Consider the following 18,548-nt stretch of genomic DNA (forward strand, 5'->3'; position numbering starts at 1 on the left):
GGTGTGTGGTGTGTGTGTGTGTGAGGGGGCACTCTGCCAGTTTTTTGGGGAGGCTATTTTCAGCATATTTATACACTTCTTTCATATTCTAGTTATTGAATGTGTCTAGTTATTGAATGAGGCTGAGGGAACTGGGATTGTTTAGTCTGCAGAAGACAAGAAGGGGGGGGGGGGTTGACAGCTGCTTTCAACTACCTGAAAGGGGCTTCCAAAGAGGATGGATCTAGACTGTTCTCAGTGATACCTGATGACAGAACAAGGAGTAATGGTCTCAAGTTGCAGTGGGGGTTTAGGTTGGTTATTAGGAAAAACTTTTTCACTAGGGCCTTGGCTACACCTGTGAGTTACAGCGCTGTAAAGCCTCCCCCAGAACTGTAACTCACTCCCCGTCCACACTGGCAGGGCACTTACAGCGCTGTATCTCCCTGGGTACACCGCTGCAGGTACTCCACCTCCCTGAGAGGAATAACAGCTGCAGCAGAGTGGCTACGACTCACGGGTATGAGTGTAAACACTTGCAGTGCTGTACTAATCACCTTGTCATGTGGCCAATCCTCTCCATTGTTGTGACCGGCTGCAGGAATGCGGAAGTGCCGGTTTCAAAGCTCGTACCACAGAGAAAAGCAAACAGTTTGCAGCTTGCTTTGAGTGAGTAAATGAATGAGCAGGGGGCCGGGAGTTCGGAACTTGCAAAATAGAGTGCTGACATGCTCCAAAAAGCACTCACTCTCCCCCCACACTCCGTCACAATCCACCCCGTCCCCCCCCGCCCGTTTTGAAAAGCATGTTGCAGCCACATGAATGCTGTGATAGCTGCCCATAATGCACCGCTCCCAACACAGCTGCAAATGTTGCAAGTGTGGCCACGCCACTGCGCTGTCAGCTGTCAGTGTGGACAGACTGCAGCGCTTTTCCCTACTCAGCTGTATGAAGACACGTTTACCTCACAGCGCTGTACAGCTGCAAGTGTAGCCAAGGCCTAGGAGGGTGGTGAAGCACTGGAATGGGTCACCCAGGGAGGTGGTGGAATCTCCTTCCTTAGAGGTTTTTAAGGTCAGGCTTGACAAAGCCCTGGCTGGGATGATTTAGTTGGGAATTGGTCCTGCTCTGAGCAGGGGGTTGGACTAGATGACCTCCTGAGGTCCCTTCCAACCCTGATATTCTATGATTCTATTGTTGGTATCGTTACTATTTTAATAATGACTAAATTGTTATGAACTACATAATTACATTATTATGAATTACAATATACTAAAATCAGTGCCATCACCTACAAGCGGTCTTCACTAACGTCCCAGTTTAAAGACATTATGTTTCACTGTAGTTTTCTGGATGAAACTGTCAGCAATCTTATTTACTTTTAGTTCCCTGTTATTGTTTTGATGCATGTTAAGGACAGCTACATTATTCAGTTGTGTCTGTCCCATTGATAACTGGAGATAATTTTTAAGTCTTCTGAAGCTGGAGAACGAGTTCAGGATGATACAGGCACAAAGACGGATTCTTATAAATTTGCAGTACTCTGGAAATTTAGTGCTTCCAGAGTACTGCAAATGACTCCAAGATCTCTTTTTTGATGGGTAACAGCTAATTTAGGCACCTTCATTTTGTATGTAGAGTTGGGATTATATTTTGCCATGTGCATTATTTTGCATTTAACATTGAATTTCATCTGCCATTTTATTGCCAAGTCACCCAGTTTTGTGAGATCCCTTTGTAACTCTTTGCAGTCTGTTTTGGATTTAACTATCTTGAGTTTGGATTGAACTAACTTTGCAACCTCACGGATTATCCCTTTTTGCAGATCATTTATGAATATATTGAACAGCACTGGTCCCAGTACAAGCCCTTGGGGGACACCACTATTTACTTCACTCCATTCTGAAAATGGACCATTTATTCCTACCCTTTGTTTCCTATCTTTTAACTAGAGTGCCTGGGACTGCTGTCAGGATCATTAACAATTCTTAATTTAATGACAAGCCTTTTATTATCTTAATCACCCTGCCTCTGTTTACAAACAAAGTCCAACAGTATGTTGGCTTCAATGGTGTTACATTGTTTTTGGCTGGTGTATGAGAGTGGAGAATTATGTTTCTAAATATACTACATTCTAACCCTTCTACTTGATTGAACTGAGCTGGTATATACCTGGTAAGAAAGATCAGCAATACTTCCACTGCCCAATGCTGGCTCTTTTCTTTAATTTACTGTGGGTCTGGTAGCACGAATGGCAAGTTGCCAGAGGGGTGGCTCTAGCTTTTTTGCCTCTCCAAGCACGGCAGGCAGTCTGCCTTCGGCGGCTTGCCTGCGGGAGATCCCCAGTCCCGCGGCTTCGGCATACCCACCGCTGAACTGCCGCCAAATCCGCGGGACCAGCAGACCTCTCGTAGGCAAGTCGCCGAAGGCTGCCTGACTGCCGCCCTTGCAGGGACCAGCAGACCCCCCCCCCACGGCTTGCCGCCCCAGGCTCGCGCTTGGAGCGTTGGTGCCTGGAGCCGCCACTGGTTGCCACCAGGGAAACTGGTGGGAAATGACAGGATGCGCCGAAAATCCTTCCCCTTCCTGCTCACAGCAAACTATGTAAGAGGGCCTATTAATTACAAAACAAAATCCTCATGTGGGAGAGTGGGGAGCAGTTTAAAGAGGAGTTGAGCTGCAGGTAGATAAATGTATCGATAAACTTATTTATAATGTTATTGTGTCTGTCTAACCCAGCTCTTTGTATATCACTTGTATTTTAGGCTAACTTTTGTGGGGAGAGACCATGGGTAAAATCCTGGCTTCATGGAGTCAATGGACTTCAGGAGGGGCCAGGATTTCACCCCAAGTCTTCGAATGCATTTGAACAACACTGAGCATAATGAGGTCCTGATAGTGCCTCTGCATGCTGCTCTAATACAAAACAACAACAATAATAATGGAGAATTCCAGGTTGCTGAAGAAATGGTTTTTAATTTAATCTTGTTATTTAATTAATTTATTCTATATCTATATTCCATTTTTATTTTTTTTAAAGTTGTTAAAAGAATATTGTTAAGGTGGCAAAGCCCAGCACTCAAAAGTTAGGAATCACCAGAATTAAGATTGTCTATGCAACCTTAATTTGCCCCCTAGAGTATGTGCATTACAATACAATCTTTAATTACATGTACACTTTCTGTCTTTTCCACAAGCTTGCTGGTCATGCAGTGTATCAGACAGATGGCGCTCAGTGAGGGCTAGATTGTGATACCATTTCTCATGCTTAGTAGTAAACTGCTCCTCAAGCAGTCTCATTGAAATCAGTGGCACTGCTCAAGGAGTAAGATACCACAATCTGGCCTAGACTGAGGCAGCTGTCCAACATTTCTTTTTATCCGCATCATTCAATGTACAGCCCCAAGTCTTATTTACTGCACACCATGCAAATGCTGCGCCAACTACAGAATTTGTTTAAAATTTCTCAAGGGATTTTCTGTTGGGTTCATCATCACAGTATCTGAGCCTCTCACAGACACTAATGGATTTATATTCTCAACACCTCTGTTGACTATATTTATCCCCATAAGCAGATGTGTCATAGGGCTTGTCTACCTTACCCACAGGTTCGACAGGTAGCGATTGATCCAGTGGGGGTTGATTTATTGCGTCTAGTCTAGACACGATAAGTTGACCGCCGAGTGGTCTTCTGTTGACTCCGGTACTCCTCCGGAATGAGAGGTGCAGGCAGAGGCGACGGGGGAGCGTCAGCTGTCGACTCGCCGCAGTGAAGACACCGTGGTGAGTAGATCTAAGTATGTCGACTTCAGCTACATTATTCACATAGCTGAAGTTGCGTAACTTAGATCGACACCCCCCTCCCATCCCCAGTGTAGACCAGGCCATACAGTCAGAGTTTAAGGCCAGAAGGAACCACCAGATCATCGAGTCTCCTGTATATCACAGGCCACCAGCATACCCAGCAACCCTACACTAGACCCAACAACCAAAATTAGACCAAAGCATTACAGCCCACCGGAGACATGATGAACTGAGGCAAAAGATTAAGGGCCAAAATTTCCAATGTTGGGTGCTCAACTTGAGACAGCTAAGGCCTAATTTTTCAGAGGTACTGAGCACCTGCAGCATCTACTGACAACATCTGCCAATGTTAATGTAGCACTTTTGAAAATCAGGACTGGGATGCTCAAAACTTGGGTGTTTTCCTCATTTCTGGGTACAATTAGTGCCGTACTCAGATCATTTTGATTCAAGTGACTTGGTTAATGCCACACAGGAAATCTGTGACAGAGTCTGGGATAAAAGCTCATTCTCTTGATTCCCCGTGCATTGCCTTATCCATGAAGTCATGCTCCCTCTTACTGCAGCCTCCTGTCACATTTTCTACACACTTTCCAATTTCTGTGATGAATGAGGCAGGGAAAAAATGAGAGACTGACACCAAGGCATCACTAGAGGCAACCTCTCTCAACCCTGAGGAGCTGTTCAAGGAAGGCAGTCTTGGTGTGTATGTTGACTTGGATGATGACGGTGCTGAGAGCAGTCACTGGGCTTCCTCTCCTTACTCTTTTACCTCCAACTAGGGAGCAAGGAATCACCCCAGAGAGCTGTGTCCCAGACAGTGGCTCAGGCACAACATTTTTTAAATGACAACATGGCTAACTGACTACATACAAATACTTATATAGGGGAGAAAAAGAACGGGAATGACAAGGGAAACATCACATGCCTTTTGTGATCACTGTACTTTTGCAGCATAAAGGAAATTAAGGTTGGGAAACTCCCCCTTTTATACCGTTGAAACTGTGTGTGACTGGAGAAGGGTGAGTGGTCCAAATAGGTACACTTATCCCAAGAGGGGAAAATTCTTGAAGCAGAATATAGATAGATAATTTTAAATACATGTACTCTAATACCTTTGACACAAGATCTTCCTCATCTTTATCATTATAAGGATAAATGTAAGTTCTGCTCTATAGCAACCTAACCTATCTAGTAGATGGCCTAAGATTCCCTGTTTCTTGGCCTGTTTGGAGGGACCAGTGGCCTTTTATCTCATCAAGCGCCAGCCATAGAAGCTAATGCCAAGAATATATGATGGCCAGTGATGCACAGTTTTGGTTATTCATATTAGGCTATTTTAAAAAAATCACACTATTCAAATAGCACTCTGCATGCCCACTCTGCCCTGTAGGTATAGAATACCATTCTGTCTGGTGACACAGATAGTCTACTCCTGAACTTCAAACACCTACCTATAAATTAGTTGCTTTTTTGGAAAAACAAAGTTGCTTCACTATAATTGGGTGCAAGCAGCCTTTTTCTTCTTTACAATGTATTTCATTACATTCTCTGCTTTCAGAGGCTATCTGCAGGGTTTTAGCTGAATATCACCTAACCTATTATTAAAGACTGTGCACCACTCTGGAATGTAACTTCTGTGCTAAATTGTTACATAATATTAAACTAATAGTTGTGGGTGGCAAATGATACAGTTGAGATTATATACAGAGATTCATTACAACTATCATGAATAAAATATCTATGTAATACCATATAGGCATACATATGGTATGCACCATAAAAGCACCAGGCACACCTATGGCATTATGAAAATAATAATTTAGCTTACTTTTCTTAATTTTATCCCATTACTCCAAGTTATAATTTCTTGGGATCCCCTAAACGAATCTCCTTCCTTGATACAGGCAATTTTCAGATACTTGTAGATGGCTATCTTATGTAGAAGCATATTGCATGTGGATATCCTTTCTATTTGTTTTAATTTTTCCTTTTAAGCTATTTCCTCTAACCCCTTTATCATTTTGAATATTCTTTTCTCAAATCCCTTGAAGTCGTCAACTTCTTTCTGGATATCAGGTATTCAGATCTGAACACAGCATTACTTCTGAGTTTTATTGACTTAGAAGTTTATGTGAGATGCACTCTCTTCTAAATTGTGAGACATTATGAAGTAGGCAGGGATATAGGCCACATACAGTAGTCAGTCATAAGGAGATGCTCCTAATTTATGACATCAGACATACCCGGCAGCTTTGAAGTTTACATCAGCTGAAAATTTAAATAAATAATTTGTTTGAGGCTGCTTTGAATAATGGATTTTCAATTTGTGTAGAAAATCTGATGGGAAAACCTCACAATCTATCAACATTTTACTGGAAGCTCAATTCTATTGCGTTTCAGTGGAGGTTCAAAATTGTTTAAAGAAACCAATCTGCTCTTTCTCCAACCCTAAATGTATCACTTGAGATTTGAACTTCCAATAGGAGCAGTATCTGACATGTAACTAATTTTAGAATACAAAATGCTCCTCAACATATTGCAATACCTATAATTTAAAATAACAGTAAACCTAAATTTTGCAAAAACAGAAAATTCGAGTGCTAACAAAAAGCATAATTTATAATTGAAAGAAAATAATATTTAAAATAAAAAAACTTTTTTGTCCTTCCAAAAAGAGACAGAAATTACTAAGTTTTATTTCCCAAGAGAATTATGCCACTTTTGTAAAGAAAATTACAGTCACCACAAATTGCTCTCAACAATTCCAAGGCTTCTTCATTTGACCACTTGAAAATCAAAGTTCTTTAAGATTATAAATATAACTTTTTATAACTCTGTTATTACGTACTGTGAATGGGGAAAGGGGGCCAATCTTGTGGCCGTAGCGCCGAATGGCCTCTCTGATGTGGCAGGGCTGGATGGCATCGCTTTGAGCCTCTATACCACAAGCTGCAGTGCTCTGCAACAGAAAAACACATAAATTGTTGCTAAATCAAAAACACACAACAGACCTGCAGTGCATAAAATATGAAAGTAAACCTTTATAAAATGGACTGATTTTTTTTCCTGAGGATACACATTATTGTTGCCACACACTACATCTTAAAAATCTATTAACAAATCAAAGAGGACTTTTACATGACCTCTGTTTAACAGACCCAGAGAACAATATATTTGTCCTCTTAAATCTTTTACCCGGTGCTGATGTATGTAGCAATGGAAAAGAGCAGCAAATGCTCAAATTCAAATGAAAGGATCATGTAAGTCATGCTGCAATAACCACAGAAAGCTATTTCTGAAACATTTCAAGCTTTCCTTATAATATTAAGGGGCAGGCAAAAAATTCTGATAAATATTTCAAAGCAGACACCAAGATCACAATCGTCTGATGTCAAATTTAAATTTAAAAATGAAACCTACTGATAACATAATTATAAAGTCACAAAGATAAAGAAATATCTGAATAGATTCAAACTGGAGAATTTTCAGATTTTAAATAGATTTTTGAACTAAGGACCCTGTGCAAGAAATAGCAGATTCATGCATGCTGGTTCACGGATGCTACAAAGGTCTTCCTGGCTATGCAGGAGCAGAAGCTATATTGTATTTTTAGTAGGAAAACTGTAATATTGGTGTAAGCCTCTCTGGCTACCCAAGACAGCTGCTTGCAAACATTCACAGATTCCATCCAGGTGACTGCCACGTGATAAGATCAGGGGAATGCCACTGGTGAATCCATTAAGCATGACCAACATACAATGGACACTGCATATACAAGATGTACACAAACATATTATGAACATATACCATGGGCCAAAATTTTCAGACTTGGATGTCTAAAGCTAAGTATCTAAATAAAGTGCCTGATTTTCAGAAGTGCTGACCACCAACAGGTCCCAGTTGGCATCAATGAATGGAAACCACATGCTACATAATGTGTTGGTGGGTCCTTTCTAAATGACATTCATAAAGGGAATGTGAAACCCACTGCTTTGTGTTGGTCTGGGCCCTGATGTAGTATGAATAGCATTCTTCACTAAACAGCTGGTCTATCACGACACCTTAGCTATGCCTAGTAGACTCCTGTCAAAACTAGATATGTCGTTTCAGTAAATTGTACAGTAGTTTATAAATATCACATTTTTTAAAATGACATTGAAGTAAGGTTATGAGCTTATATTAAACAAAACTGTACCTAAAATTGCATCCTTAGTTAATATTTTGTGCCTGTGAACTGCAGTGCAAATCACTCATATGAACCCCACCAACTCAATGTAAAAAGGAAGGGGGAAAAGTAACATTCAGAACTCCTAAGACAAATATTTTTACAGATCATCAATAAGTTCCTCACTGATATGGTATGTAACAAAGCAAATGCTGACAGTTAATTTATTAGTGAGGGAAAGGTGAACTATATGGGGAGTGTCTATCCCTCTTATGATTCTATGAGAAGCATATACATACCTTGTTTATTGTTTGATAATGTCAGTGTAACAATTACTAGTGGAATGTGCATGTTTGTTGGCAAGAAAATAATGTACATGACAGCAACACTAGTGCTTCAATTCATGCTGTTGACCTTTAGTTATAGTAACATATTTTTTCCCAAGATTTCCCAAAATATCTGAAAAATACAGCAAATAATACATAACCTCTTCGTTTATTCAATTTTTCCCACTTCAGTTTTGATATGTTCATCTCTCCCACTTAGAACACCTAGGATTACAGTGAAAACTAGGAATGATATTACCGACATTGGATATCTTGAATGTGAGATAAAAGATACCATATTTCATTCAAAGCATGTAAACTGAACTTACTGAGATAAAAATAAGGATACTGAAGGTCTTAAGCCTTTTCAGCAATTTTGATCTTTAAAGTGTGTGCCATATTTTACAATTCAGTTTTCAAAACCAAGATTTCAAGCCCAAGAAAAAGATCAAGATCTTTAGTAGATATTTTGAGTGCCTGTCTACGACAGCCTCATCCACACCAACCTTTTTTCTTTTTCTTTGTTTGACTTTGGTGGAGTCTTGTCCAATGCCTCCATTCCCCAGGGCTCCGGACAGGGTTTTCCCAAGGTGTTGTGGTCCTGCTGATGCTGGGGGAGTGGGCGTAGGAGGTGGTGTGTTTTCGGGGGAGTCAAGACTACTCTTCATATTTGTGGTCTGGCCTAAAAAATGTGGCTATCAAAACAGAAAGTCAAGCAGTTATTGTAAAATGAGATTTTTAAGAACTGTTTCATTAGTTTCTTGGACTTACTGTTACAGGAAGTATAATACAACATTCAGTTTGCACATTCGGGAAGTTACTGTGATGGCTGATCCAGGTAATTACAGCAACTATTGTATCTGCTATTGCTGATATGTATGCATATTAATTTCTAATGCTGGAATAAAGGTCCACATAGAAGAAGTAGTTCAGGGCTGGTAGTGGGAATTTCTATACAAGCAGAATGAATTTTCATTTTTAAATGTAAAGCTGTCGTCAATAATTTTCAATAGTCTTTAATATGTACATTTAAAAGGTTTTTCTGAATAGTTATAAACATACAGTGATTTCCCCCATCCCAGCATCAGCACATCAACAGCTGTCAGATACAAATATGTAATATAAGGAACTCAACGATTCCAAAAAAATGCATGTACTAATAAAATAAGTACCACCCTACCTATGATATTTATTTCTACTCTTATGAAATGATGGATATACTGACAATATTAAATAAAAACAAGTATTTACCTCAGCAGAATTGTGATACTGTATAAAAGTAGCAGATATTGCATGACTGAATGGATCACCTGCTTTGGGAGCCATATCCTGTTTGACCAAAAGAGCCAAGTCCACCAACTAGAAGAGCAACAAAAGCAACAATTAAAGACCAGGTTCACTGAGATGGAATTAACTTGTTATGAACTGGTGACAGGTTTCAGAGGGGTAGCCGTGCTAGTCTGTATCGGCAAAAACAACGAGGAGTACTGGTGGCACCTTAGAGACTAACAAATGTATTTGGTATAAGCTTTCATGGGCTAAAATCCACTTCATCAGTCCATGTATCTGATGAAGTGGGTTTTAGCCCACAAAAGCTTATACCCAAATAAATTTGTTAGTCTCTAAGGTGCCACAAGTACTCCTCGTTGTTTTTGTTATGAACTACATCTCAAAAGTGAAGGAAGACACTATATCTGTATTGACACAAATGATGCTAATTCTAATCCTAACTAGACAAATTCAGCTGTGAAATAAGATGCAATTTCCTAGCAGTAACGTAATTAAATGCTGGAACAGGAGGGATTCATCATTGATTGAAGTCTCTAAAGCGAGATTAGATATCTTTCTAAAATATAATCTTTAATCAGCTTGTAGGAGATATTCTGAAGTCCGTGTGCGTGAGGTGTCAGACCCTTCTGGCCTTGGAGTCTGTGAATGTCTGAATCCCCCTATTTATTTCCTTCCTTCATGGACCATGGAAAAAACCGGAAATTTTGCATTTCTCCCCATATGCTCAAAACTCCCTGGATGCTTACCCAACTCTGCTTGCACCTCAGTCTGCAGCAGTCAGGAGGGATTTTTTCCCCTTGAAGTACAATTGTACAAATGTATTCTGTGTTTTTTTCCCCTCCACCTTCCTCTGAAGCAATAGGGTGTGACCAGAGCTAGAGATGAGACACCAGATGGGGTGGACCAGTGCTCTGAGGTAGCAGAGAGAATCCTCTCTCTCAGATGCCTGGCTGGTGTGTCTTGTTCACATGCTCAGGGTCATACTGATCTCCAGCTCTGGGGTTGGGAAGGAATTTTACTTCATGTCAGATTGACAGGGATCGTGGTTTTTTTTCTTTCACCTCCCTCTGCAGTATGGATCACCAAGCAAGGATCATTAAGTATATCACTCCAAATCAATTTCCTGCCATTGCAGGGGTCTCAACTCTCCTGTTCTCTGCATGTGGCACACAGTTTAGACTTCTGAAAAGTGATACGATTTGGTCTATCCCAAGTTATTGGGCTCAATATAGGGGTAACTGGATAAAATGTAATGGTTTGTGTTATACAGGAGGCCAGACTAGATGATCTAATGGACCCTTCTGGCCTGAAACTCTATGAAACTATAAATGCCTCTTTAATAGAGTTTGAACTACAATGAGTTATTTTAACTTAAAGAACTGGAAGTGACCTATCTGTAACAGGAAGCTCTTCGAGATGTGTGGTCCCTATCTGTATTCCACACATTGATACACATGCGTGCCATGCAACTGAGTCCACAGATTCTTAACAAGAGCTGTCCATTGGCCCGCACACACGCAGTTGCTCTCCTCATGCTCCAGACCAAAGGCATAAGAGGTAGTGCTGGCTGCCTCCTCTCTCACCATGAATCCAACAGAATCTGAAGCAGAGGGGATGGAGGGTGGGTAGTGGAATACAGATAGGGTACATCTCAAAGAACTTACAGTTACAGGTAAGTAAACTCGATTTCTTCACATGCTGGTCCCTATGTGTATTCCATATGTGGATGACTGACAAGCAGTATTCAGACCAGAGGTTGGTGCAAGGATGCCAACAATAAACTTTGAGTCCAGGAACTACAATTCCAGGATGCACAGGAGGAGGAGGAGGAGGAGGAGGAAGAGGAGAGACAAGAAAGAATGTGAGCTCTTTGAAAGAGTGAATGGAATAAATCTTACCTTTGCTGTTATCAAGCTTCCTGAGTCTTCCTCAAAGGGGTACAGGTGCAAAAGTCCTGACTAGGCCCTTCAGGAATCTATACATTGTTGGGTGAGTAAAAATGGAATGCTCATCTACTGGAGGAAGGACTGCACTGATCACTGCAAGATGGACCCAACAATGAGCTAAGGAAAAGACCCAAGTTCTTCAATGACAGGAGATAATCTAAAATGACTGGCATATCCACAGAGTCTGAGGAAGACTGATTGTGCTGTGCTCAGGTATAGAAACATCTCCATTTAGATAGGTAGTAGTTCCTGGCAGAATCTTTACTACTCTGAGTAAGAATGGCTTGGACAGCTTCTGAACAGGAGTGTTCCAGTTCTGAAGCCCATCCACAAACCAGTCTGTGAGGTGAAGTGGCTCTTGGTGGAGGTGTCTGATTTTGCAGTCTTCCTGAGTTAGAAGATCTGGCAAGGGATGGATCCTGATGGGAGGACAGGTTGACATTCTCAGAAGTTCAGGGAACCAAGTGTCTGGACTAGTTGGGTGTTATGAGAATGACTCTGGCCCTGTCATGACAGATCTTTCTCAAGACTTGGGGTAGCAGGTGAATGGGCAGAAAGGCATATCTGAGTTGGTCTGACCATCATAACAGGAAAGCATTGTCCTGGGCATCATGGCCCATACCTGCAATACAAGGGAAGTTTCCTGTTCGTTTGGGACATGAAGAGATCCCATTGAGGTGTTCCGCCTGAGTGAATCTCTCAAAGCTGTATATTTCCCCCTCATGGTCTGCAGAGAAATACCTGGTAGGTCCGTGTCTTGGATAGTGATGCAGTTTCTGAACATTCCAATGCCTGACTGCTTCCAGAAAGAGGGGCAGAGGTCTTCCTCAACCCTGCTTGTTAATACAAAAGGCCATAATGATATTATCCAACATTATTTGGATATGGAGCGAATACATGACGGACCACTCTCCGTTCCAGCAGGTTGATGTGCAGTTTGGTGCAAGTGCCCTGTACAGTGTGGTCATTCAGGTGAGTGTCCCAACACAGAAGGGATGTATCTGTTATGATGGTGGCACTGGGGCTGACAGTGTTGAAGGGGACTCCCACTTGCACTTGTTCCAGGTTCATGTGAGAGAGGCAATGACCTTGGTGGGAACAGTCACTCTGGTGTTCACATGGTCCTTGTCTGGTAAATAGAGAGACCAGAGCCAGGCCTATAGGTAGCGCACAAAAAATCTGGTGAATGGTATCACATAAGCACATGAGACCATGTGGCCTAGTAGGGAAAGTCATACTTTGAATGTAGTGTTTTTGTTTGCAAGTAATGTGCTATCAGATTGCTCATTGATTGAAATCTTTCTGCAGGGAGTAAAGACCCTTCTGAAATTGGAGTTGAGTGTCACTCCAATAATGTTTATTGTCCTTGTGAGGGTCAAAATGGACTTTTCTTGGTTTAGGTAGAAACACCAGTATTGCTACAAGATGAAGCAAGAACAAAGTTGCTAATCTGACCTGATGGTAGGAGTGATCTGTTCGGAGCCAGTCAACCAAGTATGGGAAGGCTGTGCAGCCATTACATCTAATTTGGGGTGCCACCACAAAAAAAAACTTTGTGAATACTCTGGGTGCTGTTGCTAGTAGAAGGGAAGGACACTATATGAAAGTAGGTGTCCTCTATGTTGAAAGCCTCGAACCACATTCCCTCCTGTACAAAGGGGATTACTGAAGCTAGTATAACCATCCTGCATTCTGACTTTTGAATAAAGATGTTCGGTTGTCAAAGGTCCAGAATGGGTCTCCAACCCTCATCTTTTTTGGGGACTAACAAATATGGGGAATAGAACCCTCTCCCTTCATACTGAGATTGCACTTGTTCTATTGGCCACTGTTGGAGAAGAGAATCTGCCTCCTGGCAAAGAATCTCCTCATGAGAGTGGTCCTTGAAGAACCAGGAATGGGGTTTGTGGGAAGAAAGGGAGATAAGTTTGATGGAGTAATCATGGTGGATGATTTCTAGAACCCACTTGTCTGTCATGAGAGAGTCCAAATTGTGAGCAAAAAAGTGAGAGAAGGCTCCCAAAGATTGGGGGGGAGTGGAGCGGCAAGGGACAGAATAGAAGTGGTTGGCATCCATAAAGATAGGTAATTCTCAACTGAGGCGTCAAATGTAGCCCTGGGTAGATGGGTGGCAATAGGTGGAGATCGTGGATGTAGAGGGAGCTGAAAATCGAGGTCTCTAAACTCTCTGTTGCTTGCATGGAGGCTCAGCTGAATGCTGATGGTAGGATGTTTGTGGAGGGGGTGGTCTTGACCTATACACTTGTCTGGCGTGTTTTCTCTTCAGGGCCAAAATGCAAATTCCCAGGGAGCAGAGGGTCAATCTCGAATCTTTAAATGAGTGTAGAGACTCATCAGTTTTCTTGTTGAATGGTAAGTCCTCTATGATGTTCTGCACCTCTGCATGGAACCATGAAGAGTGAAGCCAAAACTCACACCTCATAAACAGAGTAGTGGCTAGCCCTCTAGATGCCATGTAGGAATGTTTTTGCCACTAGTCTGCCTTCCTAAAGAAAGGTTTGATTTTGGGCTCGGTCCTCATGGGGAAATTTGTCCTTAAAGTCTGCCAGTGTAGAGCAGTTGTTAAAATCATATTTCACTAACAAAGCCTGACAATTAAGGCTACGATTATGTTACGGAGGTTGTGGTAGTCACCGAATCCGTGAGTTGGGTGCAGGATGAAATAGCACCTCTCAGCTCTTTTACCTGTGGGGGTGCAGAAGGGACCCTATGGCTGGCTCCATGATGATCTCATTTACCCGGAGTGCCACTTTGCTTGCCGTTGGTTGAAGACTGTCAAGGAGCCAGTGTTGGGAATCCTGGATCTCCTCCATAGGGATCTGAAGGTCATTTGCTATCGTCTACAGTAGTTCCTGGTACTGCTTATGGTTGTCTGGCAGAGATGGTGAAGACAGAGTAATTGCTTTGTGCAGAAATGAGGATGAGATTCCTGTAAGTACCTGCAGATGTGGCTCAATTTCAGCCTCCGGGAGATGCTGTATGGGAGAGGTGCATAGGACTCATGCACAGATCCTGGATGCCTGCCATATGGGTCCCATGAACCCTAGGAAGGCCAAAAGGAGGGGTTAATCAGTTGAGAGGAACCTTATGGTACTGGGTAGCAGCGGTTCTTGGAAAAGTCAAAACTGGGAGGAGGGCATCCAGTTCTCCTCAACTCCCTGTCAGGACTTATCTCTCTGCAAGGAGATGAATGGCTGGCCAGAGTATCTGACTCATCCAAGTCAGAGTCCTGCTCTGGCTCTACTCATAGGGTATGGAAGGTGAACACGCCAGAGTCAGGGTTGGAGCAGGGAGGATTCTTGAGTTACTGAAGTAGATTTGTCCTCCGGTGTGGCGATATCTCTCAGGGGACCGGGTCTGAGAGGAGAGGGGATGAGACATGAGTGTCCACATGTCCCAGGGTTCAGGGTGTACGGGCGGTCAGGACTGATGATTCTGATGCATCCCAAGAGGTTGCAGGTGGCTGATCCTTAGAAGAATGGGCTGGGACTGCCATAGAGTCAGGTTCTGCGTGCTTAGATGAGCCAATGGATGCCAGTCTTTATGTTTAGGAGTCAGAGCCACCAAGAGAACCCATGGATCCTTTTTCTTCTGTGTTTTAACTGCCTGCCTGGGGCCTTCGGCAGTTCTGAGCCATTAGGATGTGTGTATGAAAATTTGCCCAACTTGGATGGGGTCAGGGAGGGATCTCTTCTCTCAGGAACAGACCTGAATGGGGATCTGTCCTTGCATCCATGAGAGTGCCTCTTACTCTTATAGAAGCCCTGAATGATGTGTCCTTGGATTTGGCAGCTTTAGGCTCTGCTCCCTAGTTCATGCTTGGAGAGCAATTGCACATATGTGGGCCAACAGACACTGCTTTTCATGAACCTCTGGACTCGGGCACATGTGGAATACACATAGGAATCAGCACTCAAAGAACCACCTTTCTCATCACCTTTTATAAATTTACTGAGTAATTTGTCTACCTAAAGAGGCTTGGCCCCTACCTTTTATTTACAGTTGGGATGACAAGTATCAGAGGGGTAGCCGTGTTAGTCTGAATCTGTAAAAAGCAACAGAGGGTCCACAGGACCCTCTGTTGCTTAGTTGGGATGACTGAATCCAAGTGAATTGCCAGAACTCACATAGAAAAGTGAGTGGTTTCAGTGGCCTCCTAGCTGCAGATCTTTTGCTATAACCGTTAGCCAAAAGTGCCATTTACACACCAGAGCAATGAGCACGGTACAGTACAAAAGCTCAGATACAGCCAATTACATGAAAGTTAGAAAGGAATCCAGAGATAATCCCTTGAAAGGTCAAATACACTTTGAAGAAATGTTAACACACAGCCTGAAGTGCCTGCTGAGATTAGTTGAAAGATGTTTAAGATTACTAGTTACATTTGTTCTGCTGTATCACAGTAAGTATAGCACATTCCCTTACCTGTGCCACAGTCTCGTATGCTAAATATGCCAAAATCTCCATGGCAACTGCATTTGGTTTTATTTCCATGCTGCTGCAGTCCAGCCAATCACGAAACTTGGAAGCTTTCTTGGCTGTCAGTTCAAAACAAAGTGAACAGAAGTTAATGTTAACAACAGATCTACCCTCTTATTTGCTTAATTCTACATCTGACAGGGTAAAAGTCAAACAGTAAAACTGAAACTTGATGTGAAGGGCAAGAAAGAGGGATTCAAAGAGGGGGTTAGAATGAGACAGTGAGATTAATGGGTAAAGATGCGAATTTCACAGGCAGCATTTGGGGCAGCCTATAAGGGAAAGCTATGACCATCATGAAGGAAAGAAGGAGAAAAAGCTGCAGTAATCAAGGCAGGAGATTACCGTATGGACAAACATTTAACTGTGGGGACAGACAGGAAGGGTTGGAATTACAATGTATTAGGGTAGAAGAAAAAGCAGGTTTGTGTCACCCCTTGGATGAATGGTGATAAAGATAGGAGGAATCCAAGATGGCTCTGAGGCTGCAAACCTGAGTGAGGAGGATAAGGATGTTATCAACAGCGATGATGAAAGGTGGAAGTGATTTAGAAGGAAAATTAAGGAGCTCAGTTTTAACTATGTTAGGGTCTTGGAGGATGACAAGCTATCCAGCATGATTCGCTGGGTATGTCTGAAATGCGGTATTAGGCAGAGGGAAATAAAAAGTGCAGCCATGTAGATCTGTAAATCATCAGCACAGAAATAATGCTTTGATCTCACACACTCTCAGGATACCTCAGGAATAAGGCAGAGGAAAAAAAAGAAAAGATGGGCAGAGACAGAGAGCCATGGGGGCTTGCACAAAGAGGGGAGGAGGTGGGAAGGCCAAAGTGACACTGACGGAATGGCAGGAAAATTAAGAGGAGAACCAGGAAAGGCCAAAGGGAGGATAAAATGTTGTTAAGGAGAGAGTGAACAATGGTATCAATGACTAGAGAAAGATGAAAGAAACTTGGCCAGGAGGAAGTCCTTAGTGCTTTTGGTGAAAGCTGTTTGTGAAGAGGGTAGAAATCAACTGGAGGGAATCTGGGGTGGGAGAGTAATTTGATATAGAGTTGTAAACAGCCTGTTCAGTCAGCCTGGAGGTAAAGGGAGAAGAGAGATTAGGTGTTGGTTGGAAAGGCAGCTGTTATCAAGGGTCATATTTTAGGACAGGGAAACAAGGATATACTGGTTGGCTGAGGAAAAGAAGCCGAAGTAGGAGAATTTGAGGATGAGTAAACGACAGGTAGCAGGATCAGAAGCATTGGCTCGAATATTTACACATGCCGTCTTAGACTGTTTGGTATTTGGGGCAGGGATCTTTTCTTCCACCAGTTTTTAAAATGCCATACAGATTTATGGTGTTATATAACTAAGTAATTATAATACTACTGTAAGATTGGGTGACTCTTCAGGAGCTAATACATGGCTTTATCTTACAGTAATATGGGTTTATTATTTTAAACACACTGCAGTTTTAAAATTCAATTTCTATTACAACTAAGGGAAACATGGAAAATAGTATTTTGTCTTAATTTTTAATAAAAGGACATGTGCCATTTAGCACATTACTGTATTATCTGGTTTGCTTTATGCTAGGCAATGAAATTGTGAGTATGATTCTCCTCACTAGTTTTACACCAGTAAAACCCCATTGATATCAACTAACAACTTGATTGATATTAAATGTGAGGGGAAAATGAGGCCATGGTTATTCAAAAATGTAACAAAATTATCTAGCAGATCATTTAAAAAAATAATCATGATCTCCAGTTCATCAACATTCAATGTTATTTTGTAAACCGAAGATTTATATTTGTGCTGAGTTCTGATTATAATTTTTAGGTTTAAAAATGGCATTATCACAAACCTCTCATTAGCTGAAATCACCCCAATCTGAAGTACCATTTACCTAATGGTTCACAGATGTGTGATGCCAAATTACAACTGAGCTTTCAAAACATATTGAATCAGGAAAAGAATAAAGGCTTACAAAACATGTTTTCCTACATTTGCTGACATTTACATAGAGCGCTATTTTGGATGTGTCATTTATTTGCACTTTATGATACATAAATGAATCACTCATGCACCCAATTCAAATGCCTTGTTATAAAGAACAAGATAAGCGTCTCTCATTTAAAGACACCATTGTGTTCAATTTTGTATTGTAGGGTCATGTGCTATTTTGTCATGCTTTTCACTAGCTTTCACCTCACTTTCTCTTTGACCTTTAACCCGAAGCCTTAGTCATGTCTTAACCGCTTCTGTAGTGATGTTTTGCTACATGATCAAGCCCATTAATTTATAACCCATTATAGTTGTAGCCCACAAGCATTTCTAGTAAGCTGGTTTTCAGTGCTAGTAAAGCCCTAATTCTGTCATCATGTTATTAGTGTTGGAATGGTGTGTACTGATGAATTTGGCTAATGTTGAATAAATTCCACAGCAGGAGGTTATGGCTTAAAATAGAAAAGCCTCTTTAGTAAGTTCTTTGTATTGTCTATGGATGTAGAAATAAAAAGGAAAACATACTACCATTAGTTAATT

The 18,548-nt window shown here is 41.7% G+C and overlaps 1 protein-coding gene across 30 annotated transcripts in view; it reads right to left on the reverse strand.

Annotated features, from left to right (window-relative positions):
• Positions 1–18,548, reverse strand: part of SUPT3H (SPT3 homolog, SAGA and STAGA complex component) — a 445,969-nt gene that overhangs the window by 62,439 nt on the left and 364,982 nt on the right. For all 30 annotated transcript variants that reach the window (XM_065587541.1, XM_065587520.1, XM_005297387.3 and 27 more), the window contains 4 exons: positions 15,960–16,072; positions 9,529–9,636; positions 8,784–8,972; positions 6,635–6,745 (listed from right to left, as the gene is read on the reverse strand). In XM_065587541.1, the coding sequence (XP_065443613.1) occupies positions 6,635–6,745; positions 8,784–8,972; positions 9,529–9,636; positions 15,960–16,072 (521 nt within the window). The remainder of the gene's footprint in view (positions 1–6,634; positions 6,746–8,783; positions 8,973–9,528; positions 9,637–15,959; positions 16,073–18,548) is intronic.

This window comes from Chrysemys picta, chromosome 3 (assembly GCF_011386835.1).
Source record: "Chrysemys picta bellii isolate R12L10 chromosome 3, ASM1138683v2, whole genome shotgun sequence".
Taxonomy (NCBI): Eukaryota; Metazoa; Chordata; order Testudines; family Emydidae; genus Chrysemys; species Chrysemys picta.